Raw genomic sequence first — 20,574 nt, forward strand, 5'->3', positions numbered from 1 at the left:
AGCAGTATCATCTCAAAACCTGTATTCCTCGCTGTGGCTCTGGCCGGGCCTCACCTTTTCAGGGGTGAGCTGGAAACCAGCTCTGAGGAGGTAGACACTCTTATCCACTGTGGCGACACAGACACAGCTTCCCTTGGCAGCTTTCACCTCAATGTCAACAAGATCTCCAGGCCGAGATTCATTGGATGAGAGAGAAAGCACGACCTGTCATGTAGAAAGGAACATATTGTCACGGTCTGGAGAACAGTCCCATGTGTGAGAAACAACACAAAGTAGAACAAGAAAGACATAAACAAAACATCACTAAACAGCAATTTTTTTGTCAATAAAGAAATTATATAGTATCCATAGTGAAGCCGTCAATTCAATAATGTCAATGGTAAAGTGATATGTAATCTCACCTGTGATAAAGAGAGTTGTGCATAATCAAATGCCCTCAAGCTTAAGCAGTTTTGGAAGGACTGGGACAAAATTCTCATAGGTGATGTGAAAGACTGATTAACTCTTACGGAAAAGGCTTCAAGGTGTTTCAACCAAAGGGGGTTCCAGACGAAACGGAACTATTAAGATGCACTTACTTTTTCACACAGTGCTTTTAAATTGTTTTGCTTAATACATAATGACAAATGTTAGTGTATTATTTGTGACATGGTTAGACTGGATTTTGTCACATATATATTAATATGCAAAAAGATAGGGCCCACATTAAAGTGTGGCAGACAGAGTACTCCACTGCAAACATGATGGAGTATCCTACCCACCAAACTTTCAGAGTGCCAGCCTCATTTTGAGAAAATAGCTCTTAAGTATTCTGGTGAAGGAGCCCACATTTTCTCCGTCGACAGAATACTTCAACGGAGTAGGAGCCATCGGAAGAACATTACACCACCTGATCCTCAGTTCATGTGACATCATATTGGTGTAACTACATGTGCGCAAACCCCTGAGTGCAAGTCAGTTTTTATGAATACTAAATGAATTTATACTTTTAGATGATGGTATTTGCACATCTACGTTTGTCTTGCATCGAAGCAAAGTGTTTTATTTCCTGTCAAACTTGTGGCTTTCCCCCTACCCCAAAAGCTGATGTGATCCTACTAATACTGAATCGTTATTTAGACCAACCAGATTTGACCAACTATCAAACTGTAGAAGCAAGTTCTGATAATATGGTTGCATCTTTATACAGAAGAGAGTAATTTACTTGATCTTCTTCGAGGTGACTCTCGCCCAAGTCACAAAGCAGACTCTGTGATCTCTGCCATTCTAAACGGAAATGGTGTTCAGAGGACCGGGTTCGGGATGAGCAATAGACATCTGGACATTGCAGCTCAATCCATCAGGTACTCCCATCGGTGAAGTCAGGGCCACAGGCGGGACAAAGGACAATCTAACAATAATCTCACAAACAGTAAAGACACGTGTTTTATAATATTTGATTAACTGAGGTCTCTCCTGATCTGTTTTCTTTTTTCAGTCCAGACGTGAGAGACTTAGTCGCCTGGTGTATGGGTGACGTTAAACAATTCCTGCCATGGCATCCCTCCCACAGATTGATCCTGCGCAAGCCGTGCATGGACAGAGATACACAGAGATCTTCATATGCCTGCACTTTGCCCTCTTCATTGGCGGCCAGTAGAATACAAGTTGACATTTCTATTTGGTGGAATGACAAATAGATCATCAGGGTCTTCTCTTCATTACCAGTGGATTTCTCCTCCCATCTCACCTCAATGGGTCACTTGTGAATTCCCAAAAGGAGGAGCAATGACTTGATTAGTCAAGCTTTTCAAGGCAGGCTGCAAAGGTTGAAACGCACTGCTTTTGCACTTGAAGCTCCACAAAGGTTATTACACTTTCCACTGCATCCTAAAAATATATTCAAACTTCGCCATATACTAATGTGTGTTTATAATGTCTGTTTTGCAGCTCTAAAATCCACTAGTGTAGTGACTGTTGTGCTCTATAATTCTTCCTGTGGCATATCACTAGTTAAGTCTACAATAAATCGGGCACTTAATGCCTATCCCACTATTAGAAACAGGGTGGCAAAGAGAAGAGACACAATTAAGTCCGTATCAAACCATTCTTTTATGTAAATCTTTGATTGAAAGAAATCAACAATGCTTTCGACTACAACATATACTACAATATATAAGGTGCAATGTGTCCCCAGTGATTTGTGAAGTAACCAAAGAAACAACGTGTGTAGATTTAGGTGAACTATACAGGTTACAATTGTGACTATTTACAAGAAAAGAGACATGACTCCAAAAAATTATTTAAATCAATCATAGAACAGTTGCTACGCAATCATAAGCACTTTCTCGAAAGGGGAATCCAGTCTAAAAGAGAACCTGCTGGGGTCTCATTAAAATTCTGAAGGGACTTCTCAGGCTGGCAGTGTAATGAGGCCCCTCTCAAATAAATAAATTAAATATGCTAATGCATTTAACACCTTACATGCCCTTTTCCTCTGTCCCTTTGTTTGAAAGGACTTGCCATTGGTGTTAAATGCATTAACATGTCAACGGGCTGCAAGGAAGACACAAGTCCACTGGTCTGTGGGTAAATAAGGCTGGTTTTATGGGCCTTTATTTTGAGCTATTTGTGGCCTGTTTTATGGGCTGGTGGGCTGGTTTTTACTTGTCATTTCCCTGATATTATCACAAGAACAACCTGCAGGAGGCACAAATACATTGAGTGTTCCATACCTTGAAAACACAAACAGTTTGTCTTTACACATTCAAAACTGCCCTATTTTTCAAATGTGGGGCATTTTTTAGCTACCTAATTCACTAATTGAGGCAGCTTGCTGCCCTGGCCAAACCTAAAGGCACATGTGTCGCTACAGTAACTAGCATGGGCAAAGCCAATTGGTTTCACCTTTGCAAGATCTATTGGCTTTGTCAATGTTTTATTAGATATGCTGCACAGCAGCCAAGGCTTAGAGTAAAAAAAAACAAGTGCTATAACGCAGGCAGCATTGACCTCATCATAGCACTTGTTTTCCCTTTTTATGCCATGCAAGATATACAGCATATGCAGTATGTCTAAAAGAGCATTGACAAATCCAAATGAATCTTGGGTATGCACCTACTATTTGGCTTTGTTAAATGCTTTTTTGGCGGACAGAAGGTTGGAGGGGGTCATAACAGGGAAACACACTGTACCACGCATCATTTGCCATGCATGCCATTACCACACATACACTTTTACCACACAAGGTAAGTGTAGTTAAGGCAAGGGTGTTTTTTGGGTGAAGGGGTGGGTTAGGGCATCGGATTGTAAGGGTGTTTATAGGGTTAGGGATGGGTAGGGGTATAGGGTGGTGAGGGTGTTTTAGGCCATAGGGATGAGTAGGGGCATAGGATGGTAAGGGTATTTTTAGGATTTGGGGTGGGAAGGGGCATAAGTTGGTAAGGGTCCTTTCAGGCTATAGGGGTGTAGTGTGGTAAGGGCACTTTTATGATTAGGGGTGGATAAGATTAAAGGTCGTAAGGTTATTTGTAGGGTTTAGGAGTTGGTAGGGTGCTAAGGGTATTTTAGGGCTTAGGTGCTTTAGAGTTGAGGAGTAGGTAAGGTTATGGGATGGCACAAGTAATTAAAAAAACGGGGGATGGGGGTTTTAACTTCCAGTAAGATAAAAAATTATAATTCAGCAACAAAAATAGGGGTGTTGGGGGGTAGGTCTCCCCTAAATAAGAAAATAAATGAACTTATTTTAAAAATGTGTATATATATAAATTCCATACGAAGGTGGAATGACTATTCAAGTGAAATTTTGGGGGACTTTAATTAATTTAAAATTGAATCAGCGGTTATCATTGCCCAAGGGACAATGTCACTTGCATTCAAGTCAGCCCATCTGGGTTTATTGTTACTGGAGCATTGGAGCCCTTATGAAGACTCATTAGATTGTGAATGGCACAGCGATGTTGAAAGGGAAGTCAAGCCGTGAAATAGTCATTTAAAATTGGTTCTCTTATTGGCCGAGGGCCGACCAATGACAATGGTCGACATGGTATTTTAATCACAGATATGTGATGTACCAAGTTGAAAGCAGTCTAAGGCATCTGAGGAAGGCGAAATGCCGAAACGTGTCATAAATAAATACTTAAAAAGACCTTGTGAGTGCTCTGTAATTTTAGAAATTAAGTTGCTTTGCGGCACTCGAGTTCCTACCTCGCGAACGGATGCACCCGCAATTTTAGAAATGAGTTGCTTTGCAGTACGCGAGTTCCCACCTCGCGAAGTGATGCACTCATCCTGAGTGCAGGGGCAGATTGGGAATTTTTGAAACTACTATTATAATATAAAATAAAATAAAATCTGACACCAGCGTACCTTGAGTCTGTGTTCCTGTTTGTGCGAGGAGGCACTTGGGAAGCGTGGAGATATATATATATATATATATATACAATCAGTCTTTAGCCTGCGCAATGACAGTAATGTCCAAGAGTTCGAAAAGTGTAGTGGCCGAAAATCTTCTTCTTTAATTTCAAATGTTCACTTTATGTATCTTGACAATCAAATCCCGCAATACAGTTGTTAAACTTCCAGACAACGACTGCAGTCCCTATCTGGAGGGTCCCCCGGACCGCGACTGGAGCCGGTAAGGAAAACCCGACACCAAAAGACACCCCTGCACCCGACACCCCACGGCCTTGGGTGGCCCAACCGGCAGTGTCCCAGCATACCACAACATCCCAACTTACATCTCCAGCCAGTGGTGACCTCCAGAAGAACTTCGTGCCCAAGCCTGCAGTGTTTGTTCTGACCGGAGATTCCCCATTGAAATCAACAGGGCTTCAGATGACGATCCTGCACCCGGCCTCCGGTAGGATTGCATTGACTGCTTTTCTGTGAAAAAAGTTTGGTGTGGAGTGGGAAATTGTATGAGAACCTAAGAAACTGGGTGTTTACAAAAACTGGCTTACTTACCTTTTATCTAGGAAATGTCCCAGTGTGATTTCTAGGCATATCACACAGTAGGAAGAGTAATCTGAAAAGTCATCTAAAAGTAATCACAAAGTAATCGCAAAGTAACTAAAAAGTAATTTTAACTGTTTCTGAACATTTGACCTACCTGTTACAAATCCAACTGCATTCAACTGTAGTATATCAGAATAGTGCTATTTTACTTACCTGCACCAAGTCTGGCTTGGTTCTAAAAATAAAATACAGCAAAAAATATTTTTATACAAAACAATAGGTCTGGATTCAGTCTTTGAGGGTGAGAGATAATTTCTTGCTTGAGTGTGTACAATAAATGCTGAACACTACCCTCTGATAAAGCCTTACTGCTCGCCCACACTACCACAAAAAGAGAGTAAGGTATTGTCTACTTTTACCTCTGTAAGCCTTTGGGGATCAAATGGACTCTGTGCACACTATACCTTCCTTTGGTATAGTATATACAGAGCCAACTTCCTGCAGTATCACAAAAGTGAGGATCTGCCAGTTACTGTAACACTGGAAATTACACTGTGTGAGCCAAGAATAGATGGCATAGGATGCCTCACGCATTAGTACCTGGTTTTCAAACGAAAGTTTAACTTGTAGTTGCACACTGTCTGTGACCCCTTCTCCGTTGTCCTTCACATAGTAGACCAACAGCCGACTCAGGGGAGCCATGTTGTATGTCACCTGGAAACGCAAAAATGTCATGCATATTTCAACCTCCCCTGCCGGAGATTTGGTAGAGGCTGAAAGGAAAATTGTAAAAGACACATACATTACAACATTGCAGAATTACAGTGATCTGAAAAGTATTGCTAAATGAAAGAACATGGTTGTAAAATGGAGTGTGACACTTGGAAAAAACACTATTCAGAGGAAAGATTACCTTGTGCAGTCAAAAGTAATACAGTCAGCAATGATTTCCTTTAAAAACATTTTTGTGTTAAACAGTGAGCTTAATTTGAGCAATTATCTTTCCACATTAGACATTTATTCAGAGGAGAAGTGGATAAAGCACACAAATCGGAAATATGGAAAAAGAGAAAGACGGAAAAACCGTCACAAAAGAGAAAGCAGAAATGAGCAAAAGTGAGATAAAGGGAGAGGAAGTGTCTGGTAGTGGATTAAGAGGCCAGAGTTGAACTGAAGACGATACAGCTTTGGTATTTATCACACAGAGATATTATTATGTCACCGGCCATAGGCATCTGAGCAGAGATTTGGGCACAGGCACACATTCATTTACATATTAAGCGCTGGTTATGCGGTAAATTAAATTAACTCTCAGATGCAGACAGTGTAATTCAGACCACAATTAGGTAGATGTAGGCTCAGCTGCCTAACAGATGACTACATATAAAGTAGGCCTGGGCGACAAACTCCGCTCTGTTTGCTGAGTTTTCCTCACCTTGCACTCCGCGGAGCACACAGAGTTTTTTCCTCGCTCATGCACACCAATGTTAAGTTGGCGGGTGAAGAAAATCCAATGCTAGACCACCTCCCAGTGAGATTTCCCAACGCGGGGGGTTGGGGATGGTGAGAAACCATCTGTTCGTGTAGAGGAAGCTGCCACTCGAGTAGAAAATCTACTCAAGCGGCAGAAAGAAGCAGCGACTTTTTGCACAATGCATGGAGCAGTTTGTGCTGATTTTCCAGCACGGGTCAAACACCCGGCGCTAAAAATCTGCATGAATGGAGGGATCTAACGCACTCCGCCGCTTGCGGAACTCTGCGTAGCGTGGCAGGGGTTTTGGTCACTCTGCAAACTCAGCCCAGGCCAAATATCAAGTTCGGCTCAGTCACCTAACGCAATAGTGGATGTTTTATGGGTGATTTGGACTGTACAAAGAATGTAGTTCTTACATTATGGATGATTTGCCCTTAATATTTTGCTATGCCTCCCACTTGAAAGTGTGGCAGTGCAAGTCGGCCTTCTCTAAAAGACGCTATATTGCTACTGATGAAGGCAACAAAAAGATTTATTTTATGGGAGACAAAATGTATGCCCTTCCAACTGTGATAAATTAAACAAAAGCCCTCAGATGCACCATCAGGTTCCTAAGCCCCATTCGCATTTGATAACAGCACTCTTTGACTGAAATACAAAATATCTTTTGCTGCACTCAAGACAGAAACCTGAAATTCAGCATCCCATGCGGCACTATGTGCCCACAACCCTCAAAGTGGATTCCTTTGTACCCACTGCATGGAGTTTCAGAACAATGCATTTCTGACACAGTCCCTTAACGCCTATGTCTGAAGAAGTGTGCCTGCCCCATCATATCCATGAGGATATATGACGGTACAACGCGTACCGTCACAACGCATACCTTTACAACGCGGCCGTGACAACGCAAGTCGTTACCACGACTTGCGTTGGGGGGGCGCGGATTTCGAATAGTTTAATTTACTATTCTAACACCAGTCCCCGTGGACCCTAGGGAAGGTGTTAGGATAGTAAATTAACTATTTTTAGACCTTGAGCGCCCTCCAGCGCAAGTCGTGGTAACGACTTGCGTTGTCACAGCCGCGGTGTAAAGGTACCGCGTTGTGAAAACATCGTTGTAAACGATGTTCACCTATCCATGACAGAGCTGCAGCTTCCCCTGATGCTTTTTAATGGTGTGCAGCTGTGAGGATGCTCCTGACTGCACCCATCCTATGGGGCACCCCATCCCTCTCTCAATGGGCAGATGCAGACTCTTTCACTCTGCTGGAGCTGGCTAACGTACGCAAGTGCTTACACTGTCTTGCTGTGGTCTGTGCACTTGACTCTGTGAGGAGACGGACATTGTCAACCTTGCTTGCTTTCCCCAGTACACGTGTTCCACAAAGGTGGCATGTGTTAGGAATCGGAGACTAGGGAGTGCCAGAAGACATTGACATGCGTGTTTGTCCATAAAAACCCCTTTTGCCCTTACACACGATCCCTAAAACAATACACTTTACAGACCCTCCCTGGCACTGGAAAATAGGCGCGTAGGAACGTAGCCTTTGCTTGGCTTACTGTTCCGGTACCGAACCCCTTCCTACTTCCTGGTTGAGAGACGCGCTTTGCTTCAGCGTTCGCTGATCTTTCCTGACTACTCTCGGCATTTGGCTCCTGATACCCTGCTTGTTGTACTCTTTCCTCCTCTTTGGCAACGAGCATTGCTCCCTTCCCTTTTCTACCCGTCAGTCCAGTGAGTCCTTCGTTGGACCTGTCGGGTGCTCGCGTTTCGCCCTGCTATTCCCCACGCATTTGGCGGGCGTTCTGTTCGACTCGAGATTTGAATCCCGAGTGCCTGGGTCATTTGAACGGAACTTGCCCCTTTTAAGTACGTACTTTGTTCCTGTTGAGAGAGAGCGCTCCGCTCGGATTGTATTCCGGGCCGGGTGTCTCTCCTCTAGAGTGTGTAGCTGCTCTGCCCTTGTTGCACCTGGAGAGCCGGCCAGTGCACCTCTAATCCTCCCCCCTTTCTTGAGTGTCTGTGGTGTGTGAGTCGTTCTTGAGTTCTGCTCTTCCTGGCCTGGTGTCTTAGCTTACAGGTCAACTGCTGTCAGCAAGAACTCATCTTTACTCTCATCGTGAACTTCATTGGGGTAAGAGTCCTTGGCGACACAACCACGCATGTCAATGTTTTGAGTTGTTATTCCTTATGTGTAGTATATAAGTGCATGTCCTTTTTTCCCAGCCTGGACCACACCCACCAGAAGTACTCCTTCCTGTGTCCTCACCCAAGGTATGGGGTGAGTGGTGGACACTCCTTGGATTTTTCCCCCATACTTTTAGGGGACAGCTTTCAGGATTGTGTTTCCTATCACATTCTTGTTTCTGTGTCCTGGAGGTATAGGGGATTCCTCTTCGCTCCCGTGGAAACGGGCTGGACTCCCCTGACAGCATGTGCCAGCGATAAGCAGATGAGCAAATGAGAAGAGAACACATTTAGTGTCAATCTCTGCTTAAAAAGCCACAGACAAGGCATCACTTCAATGTGCAGGCAGCACCTGCACCAGTGAAGCCATTGTAATGTTTCTGCAAGCACCACACTTTATGTAATGTTCATGAATCATCACTCATCTGTGAAATATGCTAACCTCACAAAAGGTCTATCAAATTACACTACAAATGAGACTACATAAAATACCACCACGGTCCACTCAATAGACAATTCTACTAAATGGGTTTTATTTGCTAGTTCCACGGTTTGAGAGATCAAATCCCCTTTTTGGCTTTATGAGAAAAAGTCCCTCACATTTATGTTGTGCATGGTGGAAAATACCTTTTGTGGAGATTAAAATTCAGTATACTTTAAAATTATAGCTCATCACCTGTTCCAGGACTATGAGTGACATGGACGTTCTTGTCAAAGGTAACAGTGGCCCTCTTGCTCCGCTGCTGGGTGATGTTGCCTGGTTGCCATCCAGATTGGACAATGTTTCCCCTAGATGCCACTTCGAAGTGTAGGGTGAAATCACAGGGACAGGTGGACTTCAATTCGATGCCGGCCTCTTCACCAACCTTTAGAAATGAGGAGAAATAGAATATTTTATTAACCTGGGAATTTACATGTGACCATCACTGGTGCATATAGTTGCACGCCTCTTATTTGCAATATGTCACCTGAATCAAGGTCTCTGCAGGATGCCTGGCCCACCTCACACTGCAACCAATCTTACAGTTGACAAATAATGTGTGCCCAAAATTTTTTGTTGAATGACAGAGAAGATACTAAGTCAAGAGGATTCTCCTAAGATCTTGAAACGGTTGCAAAGTCATCCTCCTAGTTAAGTTATGGGATACAGGGAAGCCATAGGGCTTACTTGAATATTCTCGGAATGTGGTAGAGTTAGACGGATATCTTTAAAATGATTTGCCTGTTATGAACTTACATAGCTTCTCTGAATGTTATGGGATGATTATTATGTTAAAGCAATGTTCTTAAAGCTGAGTGGTATATGATAGCATCTCTGAAAGTTATGGGCATTTGTTTAAGTCAGACTGGTTTTCTGAAAACTATGGGCATGTTTTAAAGTGCAGCCCTTCTCTAAAGATGATCTGCCTACTATGATATAAATGGGTTCATGAAGACAGTTAGGCCATGTTATAAAGCTAATATCCATCTTTTAATGTAATGGATCTGTTTTGTTTTGAAGTTTGAGGGTTTCTTTGGCTGCTATGAGTATACTAAAAAGTAGGAGAGTTTTCTCAAATGTTAATCTTGTTATAAAGGCAGAGGATTTCTTCAAGCGTAATTGGTATGATAGAAAGTGATAGCCTTCTTTTAAGGTATAAGAATATTACGAGCTCCCTTAGTGTGTTTGCTAGGAGCCAGGGGACCTGAGTGTGGACTGGATGTTGGTGGCAGCTGCTAAATAGTCTCCCTGTATGCTTGATGACACCATATTTCTATGTGCAACAACTGAGATACCAGAGCACAACTGTCATTGCTAAATGAGTTTGAGAAGGTCTCTGCTTGAAAATAAATTGGCAAAAATTGGCTACTAGTTGAGCAGTGTAGATTGCTGCCAGATGCTACATCGGCTTGGAAGTTTGGCACCATTAGATATCTGGGTATAAACATTTATCACAAAGAAACAGACCGTGTCAAATTAAATCTTGGTAGGGCAATCACAGCAATCTGCATTTCAGCTGCATTTAGGGTCACACTGCAGCTGTCGCTGATGGGGTGGGCGGCAGCAGCCAAAGCGTTAGTATTACATAGATAGTTATGTTTCTATGCAGCATTACCAGTACCATGTTGGAAAGGCGGAGGTTTTTCTTTCGATGCTGTCATTTCACGAAGCTAAATGCTTATTTCGAACTTTATGGGTATATTGTAAAGTAAAGGAATTCTTGTGAGAGTAAGGGCATTTTTGGAAGTAAGAATCTTTCTCTGAAGGTTCTGGCAATTTTACTATCACAATAAAATGTTACTTTGAATATTATGGCCATGGTTGAGGAAGTGTGAGTGATTTGTTTTGTAGCCTGAGGTCTGTGGATAGTGGGTGTAGCTCTTATAACCTTCCACCTAACCTATTCAAGTGTTATTTATGCCTTCTTTTTTCCATGTGCATCAGTTTCGTAGGTGGAATGATGGGGGAAGCCCTCTACCCAACTCCTAGCAGCTACAGAAAAGCTGCCTGTCATTAGTTAAGTCATAGGAAGGTCCACATATGTTCACTGGTTCAACGGACCTCAAGTATCACTTTATTGGATGTGTCCCAGTTTCCATCTGATTCAGTGTTGGAAAATTGGCCTTTCTTTTTCTTGGAGGTTTGGTTTCTGAAGTGCCAACATTGCTCTGTCTAGCTAGTCTGTTTCCATATGTATGGTCTGCCCTCACACTGGTCAGTATGGTTCTCTACACCCTTGCACAGTGTGTTTGTTTCTAGTACTTTCGTGTCCAGGAATCAGTCTTTATGGCCCTCTTGTGTATGTCTCGCCGACCCCACTCCTTGCTTTTAGATTCTTGTTCACAAGTCTCCCTGGCTCTCTATCACTTAAGATTGATCGCCATTGGTTCCATGTACCGGTGTAATCATATATCTAGATCTTTTGTGAATCCGGATTCCACATCTCTTAGTCTTTTGGTGTCCTGATACTGTGAGGGTCAATAAGAATGGGTATGTAACCAATGAGTTAGTGGAGCCGGTCCGACAGAATCTGTTCGTCACAGGGGCTTCCACACAGAGCTGACATGATCACAGTACAAGGAGCAATAAGGGGCACGGGAACTCGGTGGTTCCGCTGGCTAAAAAGCTTATTGTCTAGTTTTCGTGTTGCTGTAACATGTATGATTGGGTCTATCATTTGTGATATTGCCCTACCTGAACAGGTCTCTGGGTCACCTCAGTGATTTGTCCCTGGTTCTTCCTGTCACCACAGTTTCAGACTTGTTTCCCTTTCATTAGTCCTCCTCTTCCCGCATGAGATGCTTCATCAACCTTCATGTATTATCGTCTAATGCCCTAGCCTGAGCCTTTCTTGCCCATATGTCTCAACTGCTCATGAGCCTTCAGTGCTTATGTGCCTCCCGTTCCATGTGCCTCTCCGAGCCATGTAGCTGCCCAACCCACTTTCCTCTGTTGCCCACATGCATCATTCACATTGAAAGATAAATCTCAAATAATCTATCTTGGCCAAAACAATCAATGGCAACGCGTTTATGGCGCTGACATACAATTCCTATCGTATGGGTAAGTATTGCGGTTGCCATTCTAAAGTGAAGATATGGAATGACTTATTTATCCTTTACAGACATTTCATATTCTTCTTTACAATACCATATGTAAGCGCCAACCGATATGTTTGCAAGGTTAGGTTTCTTTCAGAATAACGCTGGCAGGTGAAGCTCTTACCACCAAAGGCTTCTCTGGTGTTTGCAGCTGCACATGGCACTTGCTTGGTGAATACCAGCTGCTGATGGACAAGTAGTTTGGCAGATATTGGTCACCAACTGCTTTTCCATCGATTGCGGTCACCTTAGTCTGAAAAAGATTCACAAGAAGAATGTTATGGTTAGGAGTGCACTAAGGAAAGAGGAACACCATCTGTGCATGTGCTAATTGCTAAACTCACTTTTAAAACATGCATTTTTAAAGTTTTGGAAACAACATGCGTGGATATCAAACTATACCTTAATAAAATGGCCAGTACCAAACTATTTTCTGTACGAAAACATCTACACCAGTGAAGAATGTAATAAACTGCTTGCAATGCAAAAACAACCCATTTGGACTGTGAAGATTGTGATTTACAGGAAATGTACAGCTGCGCTCAGCTTAACTTCAATACGTTACTTGTGGGGCCTCTTTATGACTAAATCGAAAGGTGAACGCAAACAGTATTTTTGTCTGATTTCTCAGGCTTTACTTTAAGGAGTTTGTTTCGTGAAGAATAGTACCACTTCTGAGGCTTGCAGCTCGGAATGAGGGAACATTTGTACAGTGAAGCCGATTCACTACACGATCCCTCATTCCAAGCAGCGGAACTCGGAAGGACGGGTGTATGAAGCTTCCTGAGGAAAAGCTGCTCCTTGTGGTATAGGTATTCCTCTGGTTTGACCTCCTTGAAATAGCAGAGGATATGGAATGAGTGCCTGAGTGCATTTGAAAGAGCATTAGGTGTCGCTGTCAGAGACTGCTGTCAGCATAATGGAATTCCGGGTTGCAGTTACTGCTTCATGGTGCATTCCAAAGCTTCAGGTTCTGGATGGTTCAGAACACTCAGCCCTGCTCTGACTAGTCTGGGTGGTGCTGCAGCCCCTTTTTTCTGTAAGTGGTATCACAGTTCCACTTGCATCACAGAGCTTTTCGGAACATGAAGCTCCCTTGGCTGAGCTATGTTTGGCAACAATGTCTGACGCATGCTTTAATGTGTAGAGGACTGGATAATAGTGTTCCTCTGAGCATCTTTCTTTTCACGTGGTGGCTGTGAAATAGGTAAAACATACAAAAGCTTTAAAATATAATGAATCTCAGCCACTGGGAAGGACTCTGGCTGTGTCCCAATCGATTTTTATTTTACCCACCATGCCACCCCAGTTTGGACCCACCCATATGCAAATCAGTCTTGACCCTACTCCAGTGGGAACAGTCCAGCCCGAACTGTCAAGCCAAGTTCTGCCTGAACAGTAACACAAGCAACCCAGGACATACTAGAGGCTGCTTTCCTATGCAGAATAGATTACCAAGTATACCCAAACTTGGGACGTCTGGATCGTCAAAGCTTCATCAGAGGAAGAGGCTTGTGTCTCTACAGCCACTTGGGTTACCCTTTTTCACAGTCTTGGCCTGGCTTTAAACATCCAAAAGTCTCCCATGCACCCAGTCACAAGAATAAGTACTGAGGAGCCAGCAGAGAGAATGGCAAAACTGCAGACAATGGTAAAGATATTCTTCTTCGAGTAAACAGTTTCGGTCAGAACAAACACGTCCTGTTATCACTGAATTAATCTTGCATCAGATTAGAACGATTCTTGCAGACTCTGGATGAGACCTATACTACAGGAGCTGATTCAACAATAGAAACACGCAAGTGGCTCATGGAATGACGTAGTAGAAGTTACCAGAAGTCTCAAGCAGCCCTTGCTTTGGTGGAGGTTCCCATCAAACCTCAACGCAGGCTTATTTACAATTGTTGAAGCACACGCATCTTGTAATAAAGTGAAATACAGTAATATCAAAAATAAAGCAGTAATAGATTGGGCTTTTGTTCCTTCTTTAATTGTAATTGGGTCTTCCACTCCCTTATGCCAACGAGTTTAGTCGTTTTTGGAAAGGACTTACAACTTCTTCCCACCAATTCTCTTCAAGAGGTCATATCCTCCATCCAATAAATCTCATTCTATGGTCTCTATTGCCCAACAAGCATTTGCAAATTAATAGGTCAGTTTGAGCTATTGGTATTGTAAATGACAAATGTTTTATTTATGTGTTTTGAAAATAGCTAAATTAATAGCTTTGTCATTTACAATGCCTATAGTTATAACTTTCGCTAATGTGACACCTTTAGCATTTGTAATGCAATATGTATTGTATTTACGTGACTTAGATGTATTGGCATTACAAATAACAATGTTTTTTTTTTAAGCAATTTTTATTGCAGATACTTATAGTGCATAATCAGTCTTATCCACATTCCTGCTTTGACATGAACAAGGCATAGATCGTTAAATAAAACATTACACAGCCGTCAGACCCTCATCCCGGAGGGCGGGCGGCGTTATTCGTAAAAGCGATATAAGTATATTAAGAGAGAACAGACGCAACTATGCAGCAGGAAGTCCTTGCATCTGCTTTTCTATTTTTACCACCCCCCCCTCCACCCAGTCCCCAACTCATAAACTGTTATAGCCCCCAAAGTCCACAGCACAGTATCAATACAGTTTTTCTAGAATTGTCGCATCCCTTGCCCCACAAGGCAGTATCTCACCCATGCATGCCATCATCAGTTAGTGACCGTATGTTCCAGACCCCTTATCCCGCCCTCTTCCGTCTAAGGGTACATCATAATTTTACAGTCGAAGTGTTCATCTATTACAGGTATTTCTGCTCTTCCCATCCACCATCTCGGGTCCCTCTACTTTCCCCATGCCCACTGGTCCGCTCACAATCGCTTTGGTCCTCTCAGAGACCCCCGTCTAGGCCATGATAGCGTCTCCATTTACTCCATACTTTGCGGAATTTCCTCGGACAGCCTCTTGCGTTATATGTAACTCTTTCTGCCGCCATGTAGGTATCTAAACCCTTCCTCCAGTCCCCCACCCGAGGCGTGTCAGCCGCTCCCCACTTCTTAGCTACGTCTCTTTTGGCCACCACCAAGGCCAGCACCAGAAATATTAGCTGTGGGCGGGGCAGATCTATGTCATTGGTCATTCCCAGTAGGATCAGCTTCGGTTCTAGTGGAATGTCCCTCTCCAGTATTTTACTCAATTCATTGGTGATCTCACTCCAATAGGCCTGTATATGCGTGCATGTCCATATTATGTGCAGGAAAGTCCCGTTCTCATGTCTGCATCGTACGCAGCTAGGGTCCGTCACCCTCCCCATCTTGCATAGTCTTATCCTGTCGTAATATACCCTGTGTAAGATCTCAAACTGGATCAACCGTAGGCGCGATTTGATTGCTACTTCTCTAGGGTGCATCAGCACTCCCCCCCAGTCCACCTCATCCATTTCACCCACTTCCCGCTCCCACGTGTCTCTGAGGTTTACCAGTGTGTTCGGTCTATTATTCATGATTGTTTTGTAGGTTAAGGAAACCGCCCTCTCTGGGATCCTTTCTTGTAGTAAACGGCCCTCCAGCGGTGCATATTTGGGGAGTGGCTCTCGCAGTGTCTCTTCCGCCATATAGGCGTGTCTGAGTTGTATGTATTTAAAAAATTGAGAGTGGCGTAGCCCAAATTCGGCCTGTAGGGAGGCAAAGGGTTTCAATGCGCAGTTTTTAACGACGTCCCCTAGTGTGGAGATGCCGATATCGTCCCACCCCCGGAACCCCTTCAGCTTGTGTAATTCCTTAAGCCATGAACATTCCCACAATGACGTCTGCTTCGTAGCCCTGTGTGTCCATCCGGTTGCCTTCGTGGCTCTATTCCACGCCTCTAATGTAATTCTCGTGGCCGCCAACAGTGTGGACTGTCTCTTCCCCTCGTATATGTAGTGTATGCTTGAGTGTGTGCCCATTTGGTGCCGTTCTAGAGCATAAGTGGGGTGAGTGGCAGGCGCGTGGATCCAGTCATTAATGGGAGCTAGGTGTTCCGCCCAATAATAGGTCTCCAGGTCGGGAAGGGAGATCCCCCCTCATATTGGTGTCTCTGCAACGTTCTCAGTGCGACTCTGGGGTGTTTCCCCAGCCATAAAAATGACCAGAGGTCCGCGTGTATGTTTTGGAGCGATTTGGATGGTATCTGGTAATATTCATTCTGGAGGGCGTAGAGGAACTTTGGGAGCGATATCATTTTGAACATCGCTGCCCTACCAAGCAGTGTCAGGGGGAGAGATTGCCACCTATCTGCATCCGCTTTGGCGTTACGCACGATCCGTGCAATATTACGATCAAAGGAGAGGTCTCTGTCAGCTGTAATGAATATCCCCGAGTACTGGAAGCCTATTTCGGTCGTCTGTAGGTTTTGTGGCAGCCCATTCCTCCCGTCCTCGGGGGTCATAGAGTACCGACTTATGCCAACTAATCTGGTATCCTGACCTCGTACCATATTTTGCCAGCTCATTAAACAGTGCCGGTATTGAGCTCTCAGGACTTGTGATGTAGAGGAGGACGTCATCTGCGTAAAGGGACAGTTTTTCACCTCCCGTGTCTGTTTGGCTGATATAGAACCCCTTAATCTTCTCGTTTTGTCTGACCGCGGAGGCCATCACCTCGATTGTTAGGGCAAACAGCAGGGGAGACAGGGGGCATCCCTGTCGGGTTCCCCGGTGTATGGAAAAAGACCTCGACATCACCCCATTTACCCTTACTCGGGCCTCAGGGCCTGCATAAAGTAGGCCGATTTTCCTCCTGTACCTGGGCCCAAACCCCAGCCGCTCTAATACTCCCTCCAGGAAGGGCCAGTGCACAGCGTCAAACACCTTTTCAGCGTCAAGGGATAAGAACCAATGTGGGTCTGCCCTATCTTTTACCACGTGTAGCCAGTTATGCGTCCTCCTCAAATTATACCTGGTGTCCCTCTCTGGGATAAACCCAGTCTGATCCATGTGTATCAGATCTGGGATGACCCTTCTCATACGTGACGCCAGTATGGTTGCATATACTTTGGCCTCCACATTTAGCAGCGAGATGGGGCGGTATGAGGCGCAGTCCTCCGGGGGCTTCCCAGGTTTGTGGATCGGGACAATCGCATCCTGCCTCAGGTTTAGGGGGAACTGTTCCTCGTCCTCTGCATCCTGGAACATGGCCAGCAAATGCCGCGGTAGGAGGTCAGCCATGCCCTTAAAGAGTTCCGCAGGAAAGCCGTTAGGGCCCGCTGCCTTCCCTGTACGGAGTTTGGCCAGTGCCTCACGAACCTCCTCTTCCGTAATGTCGGCCTCTAGATCTTCACAGTCATTGTCCTCAAGAGCTGGGAGGGTAATAGGCGCCATATATTGCAGTGCCTCTGTTTTGGAGCCTAGATCTCGGACCGTGTACAAAGTTTCATAGCATTCAGCAAAAGCTTCGGCTATCTTAGGTTTTTATTTTTTTTAAATAATTAATACTTAAATAAAAGTTATTGTAATTTATAATGGCAATAGCTTAAACTTTTGTAAATAACTTTTGTGAAGATTCTGTTCAGTGTATTTTATTGTGACGAAAATCCAAGAACAGAAGTGAAATATTAATATCTTTTTGTGACATTTGTAATAAAGCTTCAAACCTTTTTTGAACTTATTCGAACCAGTTGTTGTTGAATGGTTGCACAGATTGATGCTGTGGTGGTGCTGAGTGATGTTATGGTGGCGACAAGTGATGCTGTGGCGTTCAGTGATGCTGTGGTAGCGTATAGTGATGTTGTGGTACCCCTGAGTGATGCTGTGGTGGTGCTGAGTGATGCTGTGGTGATGCGATAGATAGATAGAGTGAGGGCGATAGATAGATAGACAGCTAGAGTGAGGGCGATAGATAGATAGATAGATAGATAGATAGATAGATAGATAGATAGATAGATAGATAGATAGATAGATAGATAGATAGATAGATAGTTAGATGGATAGATTGATAGATGGAAGATGCTGGAGCAAGCTCACCACCGACCAGCTCACCACCTCCCTGAGCCAAAACCCACCTAGGAACACCATGGACCCCAACGTAGCAGCCCGCAACCTCACACAGTGGATCGCTGACTGCGCCGATGCCCTCGCACCACTGAAGAACCCCCCAAGCAACCCCAACAGCAAAAAAACCTCATGGTTCACCAACGATCTCAAAGACTCCAAGAAATCCTGCCCTGTCCTTGAGAAAGCCTGGCGCCACGACCAATCAGCGAAAAACATGACATTCCTCAAGAACGCCATCAGCTGATCCGCACCACCAAAAGGTCATTTTTCAAAGAAAGACTGGACAACAACGCCCACAACAGCAAGGAACTCTTCAGCATCGTGAAAGAGCTCTCCAGCCCCAACGACATCACGCCATCACAAGACCTCTGCAACTCCCTCGCCACCTTCTTCCACCGCAAGATCGCCGACATACACGACAGCTTCGGCGCTCAGACCACAGACCATACCGTCGAACCAGCGCCCCCAACCACCACCCTCTGCAACTGGACCCCCATCAACACGGAAGACACCACCCTCACAATGAACACCATCCACTCAGGCTCCCCGGCCGACCCCTGCCCACACCACATCTTCAACAAAGCAGACTCCATCATCGCACCCCAGCTCCGGGACATCATCAACAACTGCTTCTCTTCCGCCACCTGCCGGGAGAGCTGGAAACACGCAGAGATCAACGCCCCCCATGAAGAAACCCACCGCAGACCCCACAAACCTCAAGAACTTCCGCCCCATCTCGCTCCTCCCCTACCCCGCAAAAGTCATCGAGAAAACCGTCATCAAGCAGCTGGCCACCTTCCTCGAGACGAACGGCTCCCGCGACCCATCACAGTCTGGATTCCGAGCGAACCACAGCCCTCATCGCAGCCACGACGACATCAGGACCATGATGGACAACGAAGATGCTGTCGCCCTCATCCTCCTCGACCTATCGGCTGCTTTCGACACGGTCTGCCACCGCACCCTGACAACCCAACTTCACCACGCCGGAATCCAAGGAAAGGCCCTGGAATGGATCACCTCCTTCCTCTCCGACAGAACCCAAAGAGTCCGGCTCCCGCCCTTCCGAGCAGCTGCCACCAAGATCATCTGCGGCGTACCCCAAGGCTCCTCGCTCAGTCCTACCCTCTTCAATGTCTACATGAGCCCCCTCGCAGCCATCGCACGCAAGCACAACCTCAACATCATCTCCTACATCGACGACACCCAACTGATCCTCTCACTCACCAACGACCCCGCCACCGCCAAAGCCAGCTTCCAGGAAGGTATGAATGACGTCGCAGAATGGATGAAGCTCAGCCGTCTGAAACTGAACTCAGACAAGACGGAAGTCCTCATCCTCGGCCCATCCACCTCCGTCTGGAACGACTCCTGGTGGCACCCCCCCCCCCCAAGCCCACGGACCACACACGCAACCTGGGTTTCATCCTCGACTCCTCCCTCACAATGACATGGCAAGTCAACGCCGTGACCTCTTCCTGCTTCAACACCCTCCGCATGCCCCGAAAGATCTTCCGTTGGATCCCCACTGGAACCAGGAAGACGGTCAAACAGGCCCTCGTCACCAGTCGGTTGGACTACGGGAATGCGTTCTAAGCTGGGACCACCGCCAAACTTCAGAAAAGACTTCAGCGCATACAGAACGCATCTGCCCACCTTGTCCTTGACATCCCCGACACAGCCACATCTCCGCCCACCTGAGAGATCTGCACTGGCTCCCCGTCAGCAAGAGGGTCACCTTCAGACTTCTCACCCACGCACACAAGGCTCTCCACGACATGGGTCCCGAATACCTCAACAACCGCCTCACGTTCTAAACACCCGCTCGCAAGCTCCGCTCCGCCAGCCTCGCCCTCGCCGCCGTGCCACGGATCCGCAGAACAACCACCGGAGGAAGATCCTTCAACTACCTGGCGGCCAAGACATGGAACACCCTCCCCACCCACCTATGTCTGACCCAGGACCACCTCTCCTTCAGGAAGCACCTCAAGACCTGGCTTTTTGAGCAGTAGCGGTGGCCCGCCCCCCTACCCCTACCCGTAGCGCCTTGAGACCCTTGCGGGTGAGTAGAGCGCTCCACAAATGTCCTTGGTTGATTGATAGATAGATAGATAGATAGACAGACAGACAGACAGACAGACAGACAGACAGACAGACAGACAGACAGACAGACAGATAGATAGATAGATAGATAGATAGATAGATAGATAGATAGATAGCTAGATAGATAGATAGATAGTGTAATTATGTGGCGTGTAATTATGTGGCACGGAGTGTATGTTGCGTTGAGCGCAGTGTAAAGATGTAGCATATAATTATGTGGCACTGAGTGGTAGTTGGAGTGTATGTTGCATTGAGTGC

General features: G+C 45.3%; 1 protein-coding gene across 2 annotated transcripts in view; it reads right to left on the reverse strand.

The window, feature by feature from the left end:
• CPAMD8 (C3 and PZP like alpha-2-macroglobulin domain containing 8) overlaps positions 1-20,574 on the reverse strand; it is a 1,208,079-nt gene that overhangs the window by 978,021 nt on the left and 209,484 nt on the right. For both annotated transcript variants that reach the window (XM_086946939.1, XM_086946938.1), the window contains exons 13-16: positions 12,304-12,432; positions 9,274-9,463; positions 5,536-5,708; positions 55-204 (exon numbers count right to left, since the gene is read on the reverse strand). In XM_086946939.1, the coding sequence (XP_086803065.1) occupies positions 55-204; positions 5,536-5,708; positions 9,274-9,463; positions 12,304-12,432 (642 nt within the window). The remainder of the gene's footprint in view (positions 1-54; positions 205-5,535; positions 5,709-9,273; positions 9,464-12,303; positions 12,433-20,574) is intronic.

The sequence above is a fragment of the Lissotriton vulgaris genome, chromosome 12, assembly GCF_964263255.1.
Source record: "Lissotriton vulgaris chromosome 12, aLisVul1.2, whole genome shotgun sequence".
Lineage (NCBI taxonomy): Eukaryota > Metazoa > Chordata > Amphibia > Caudata > Salamandridae > Lissotriton > Lissotriton vulgaris.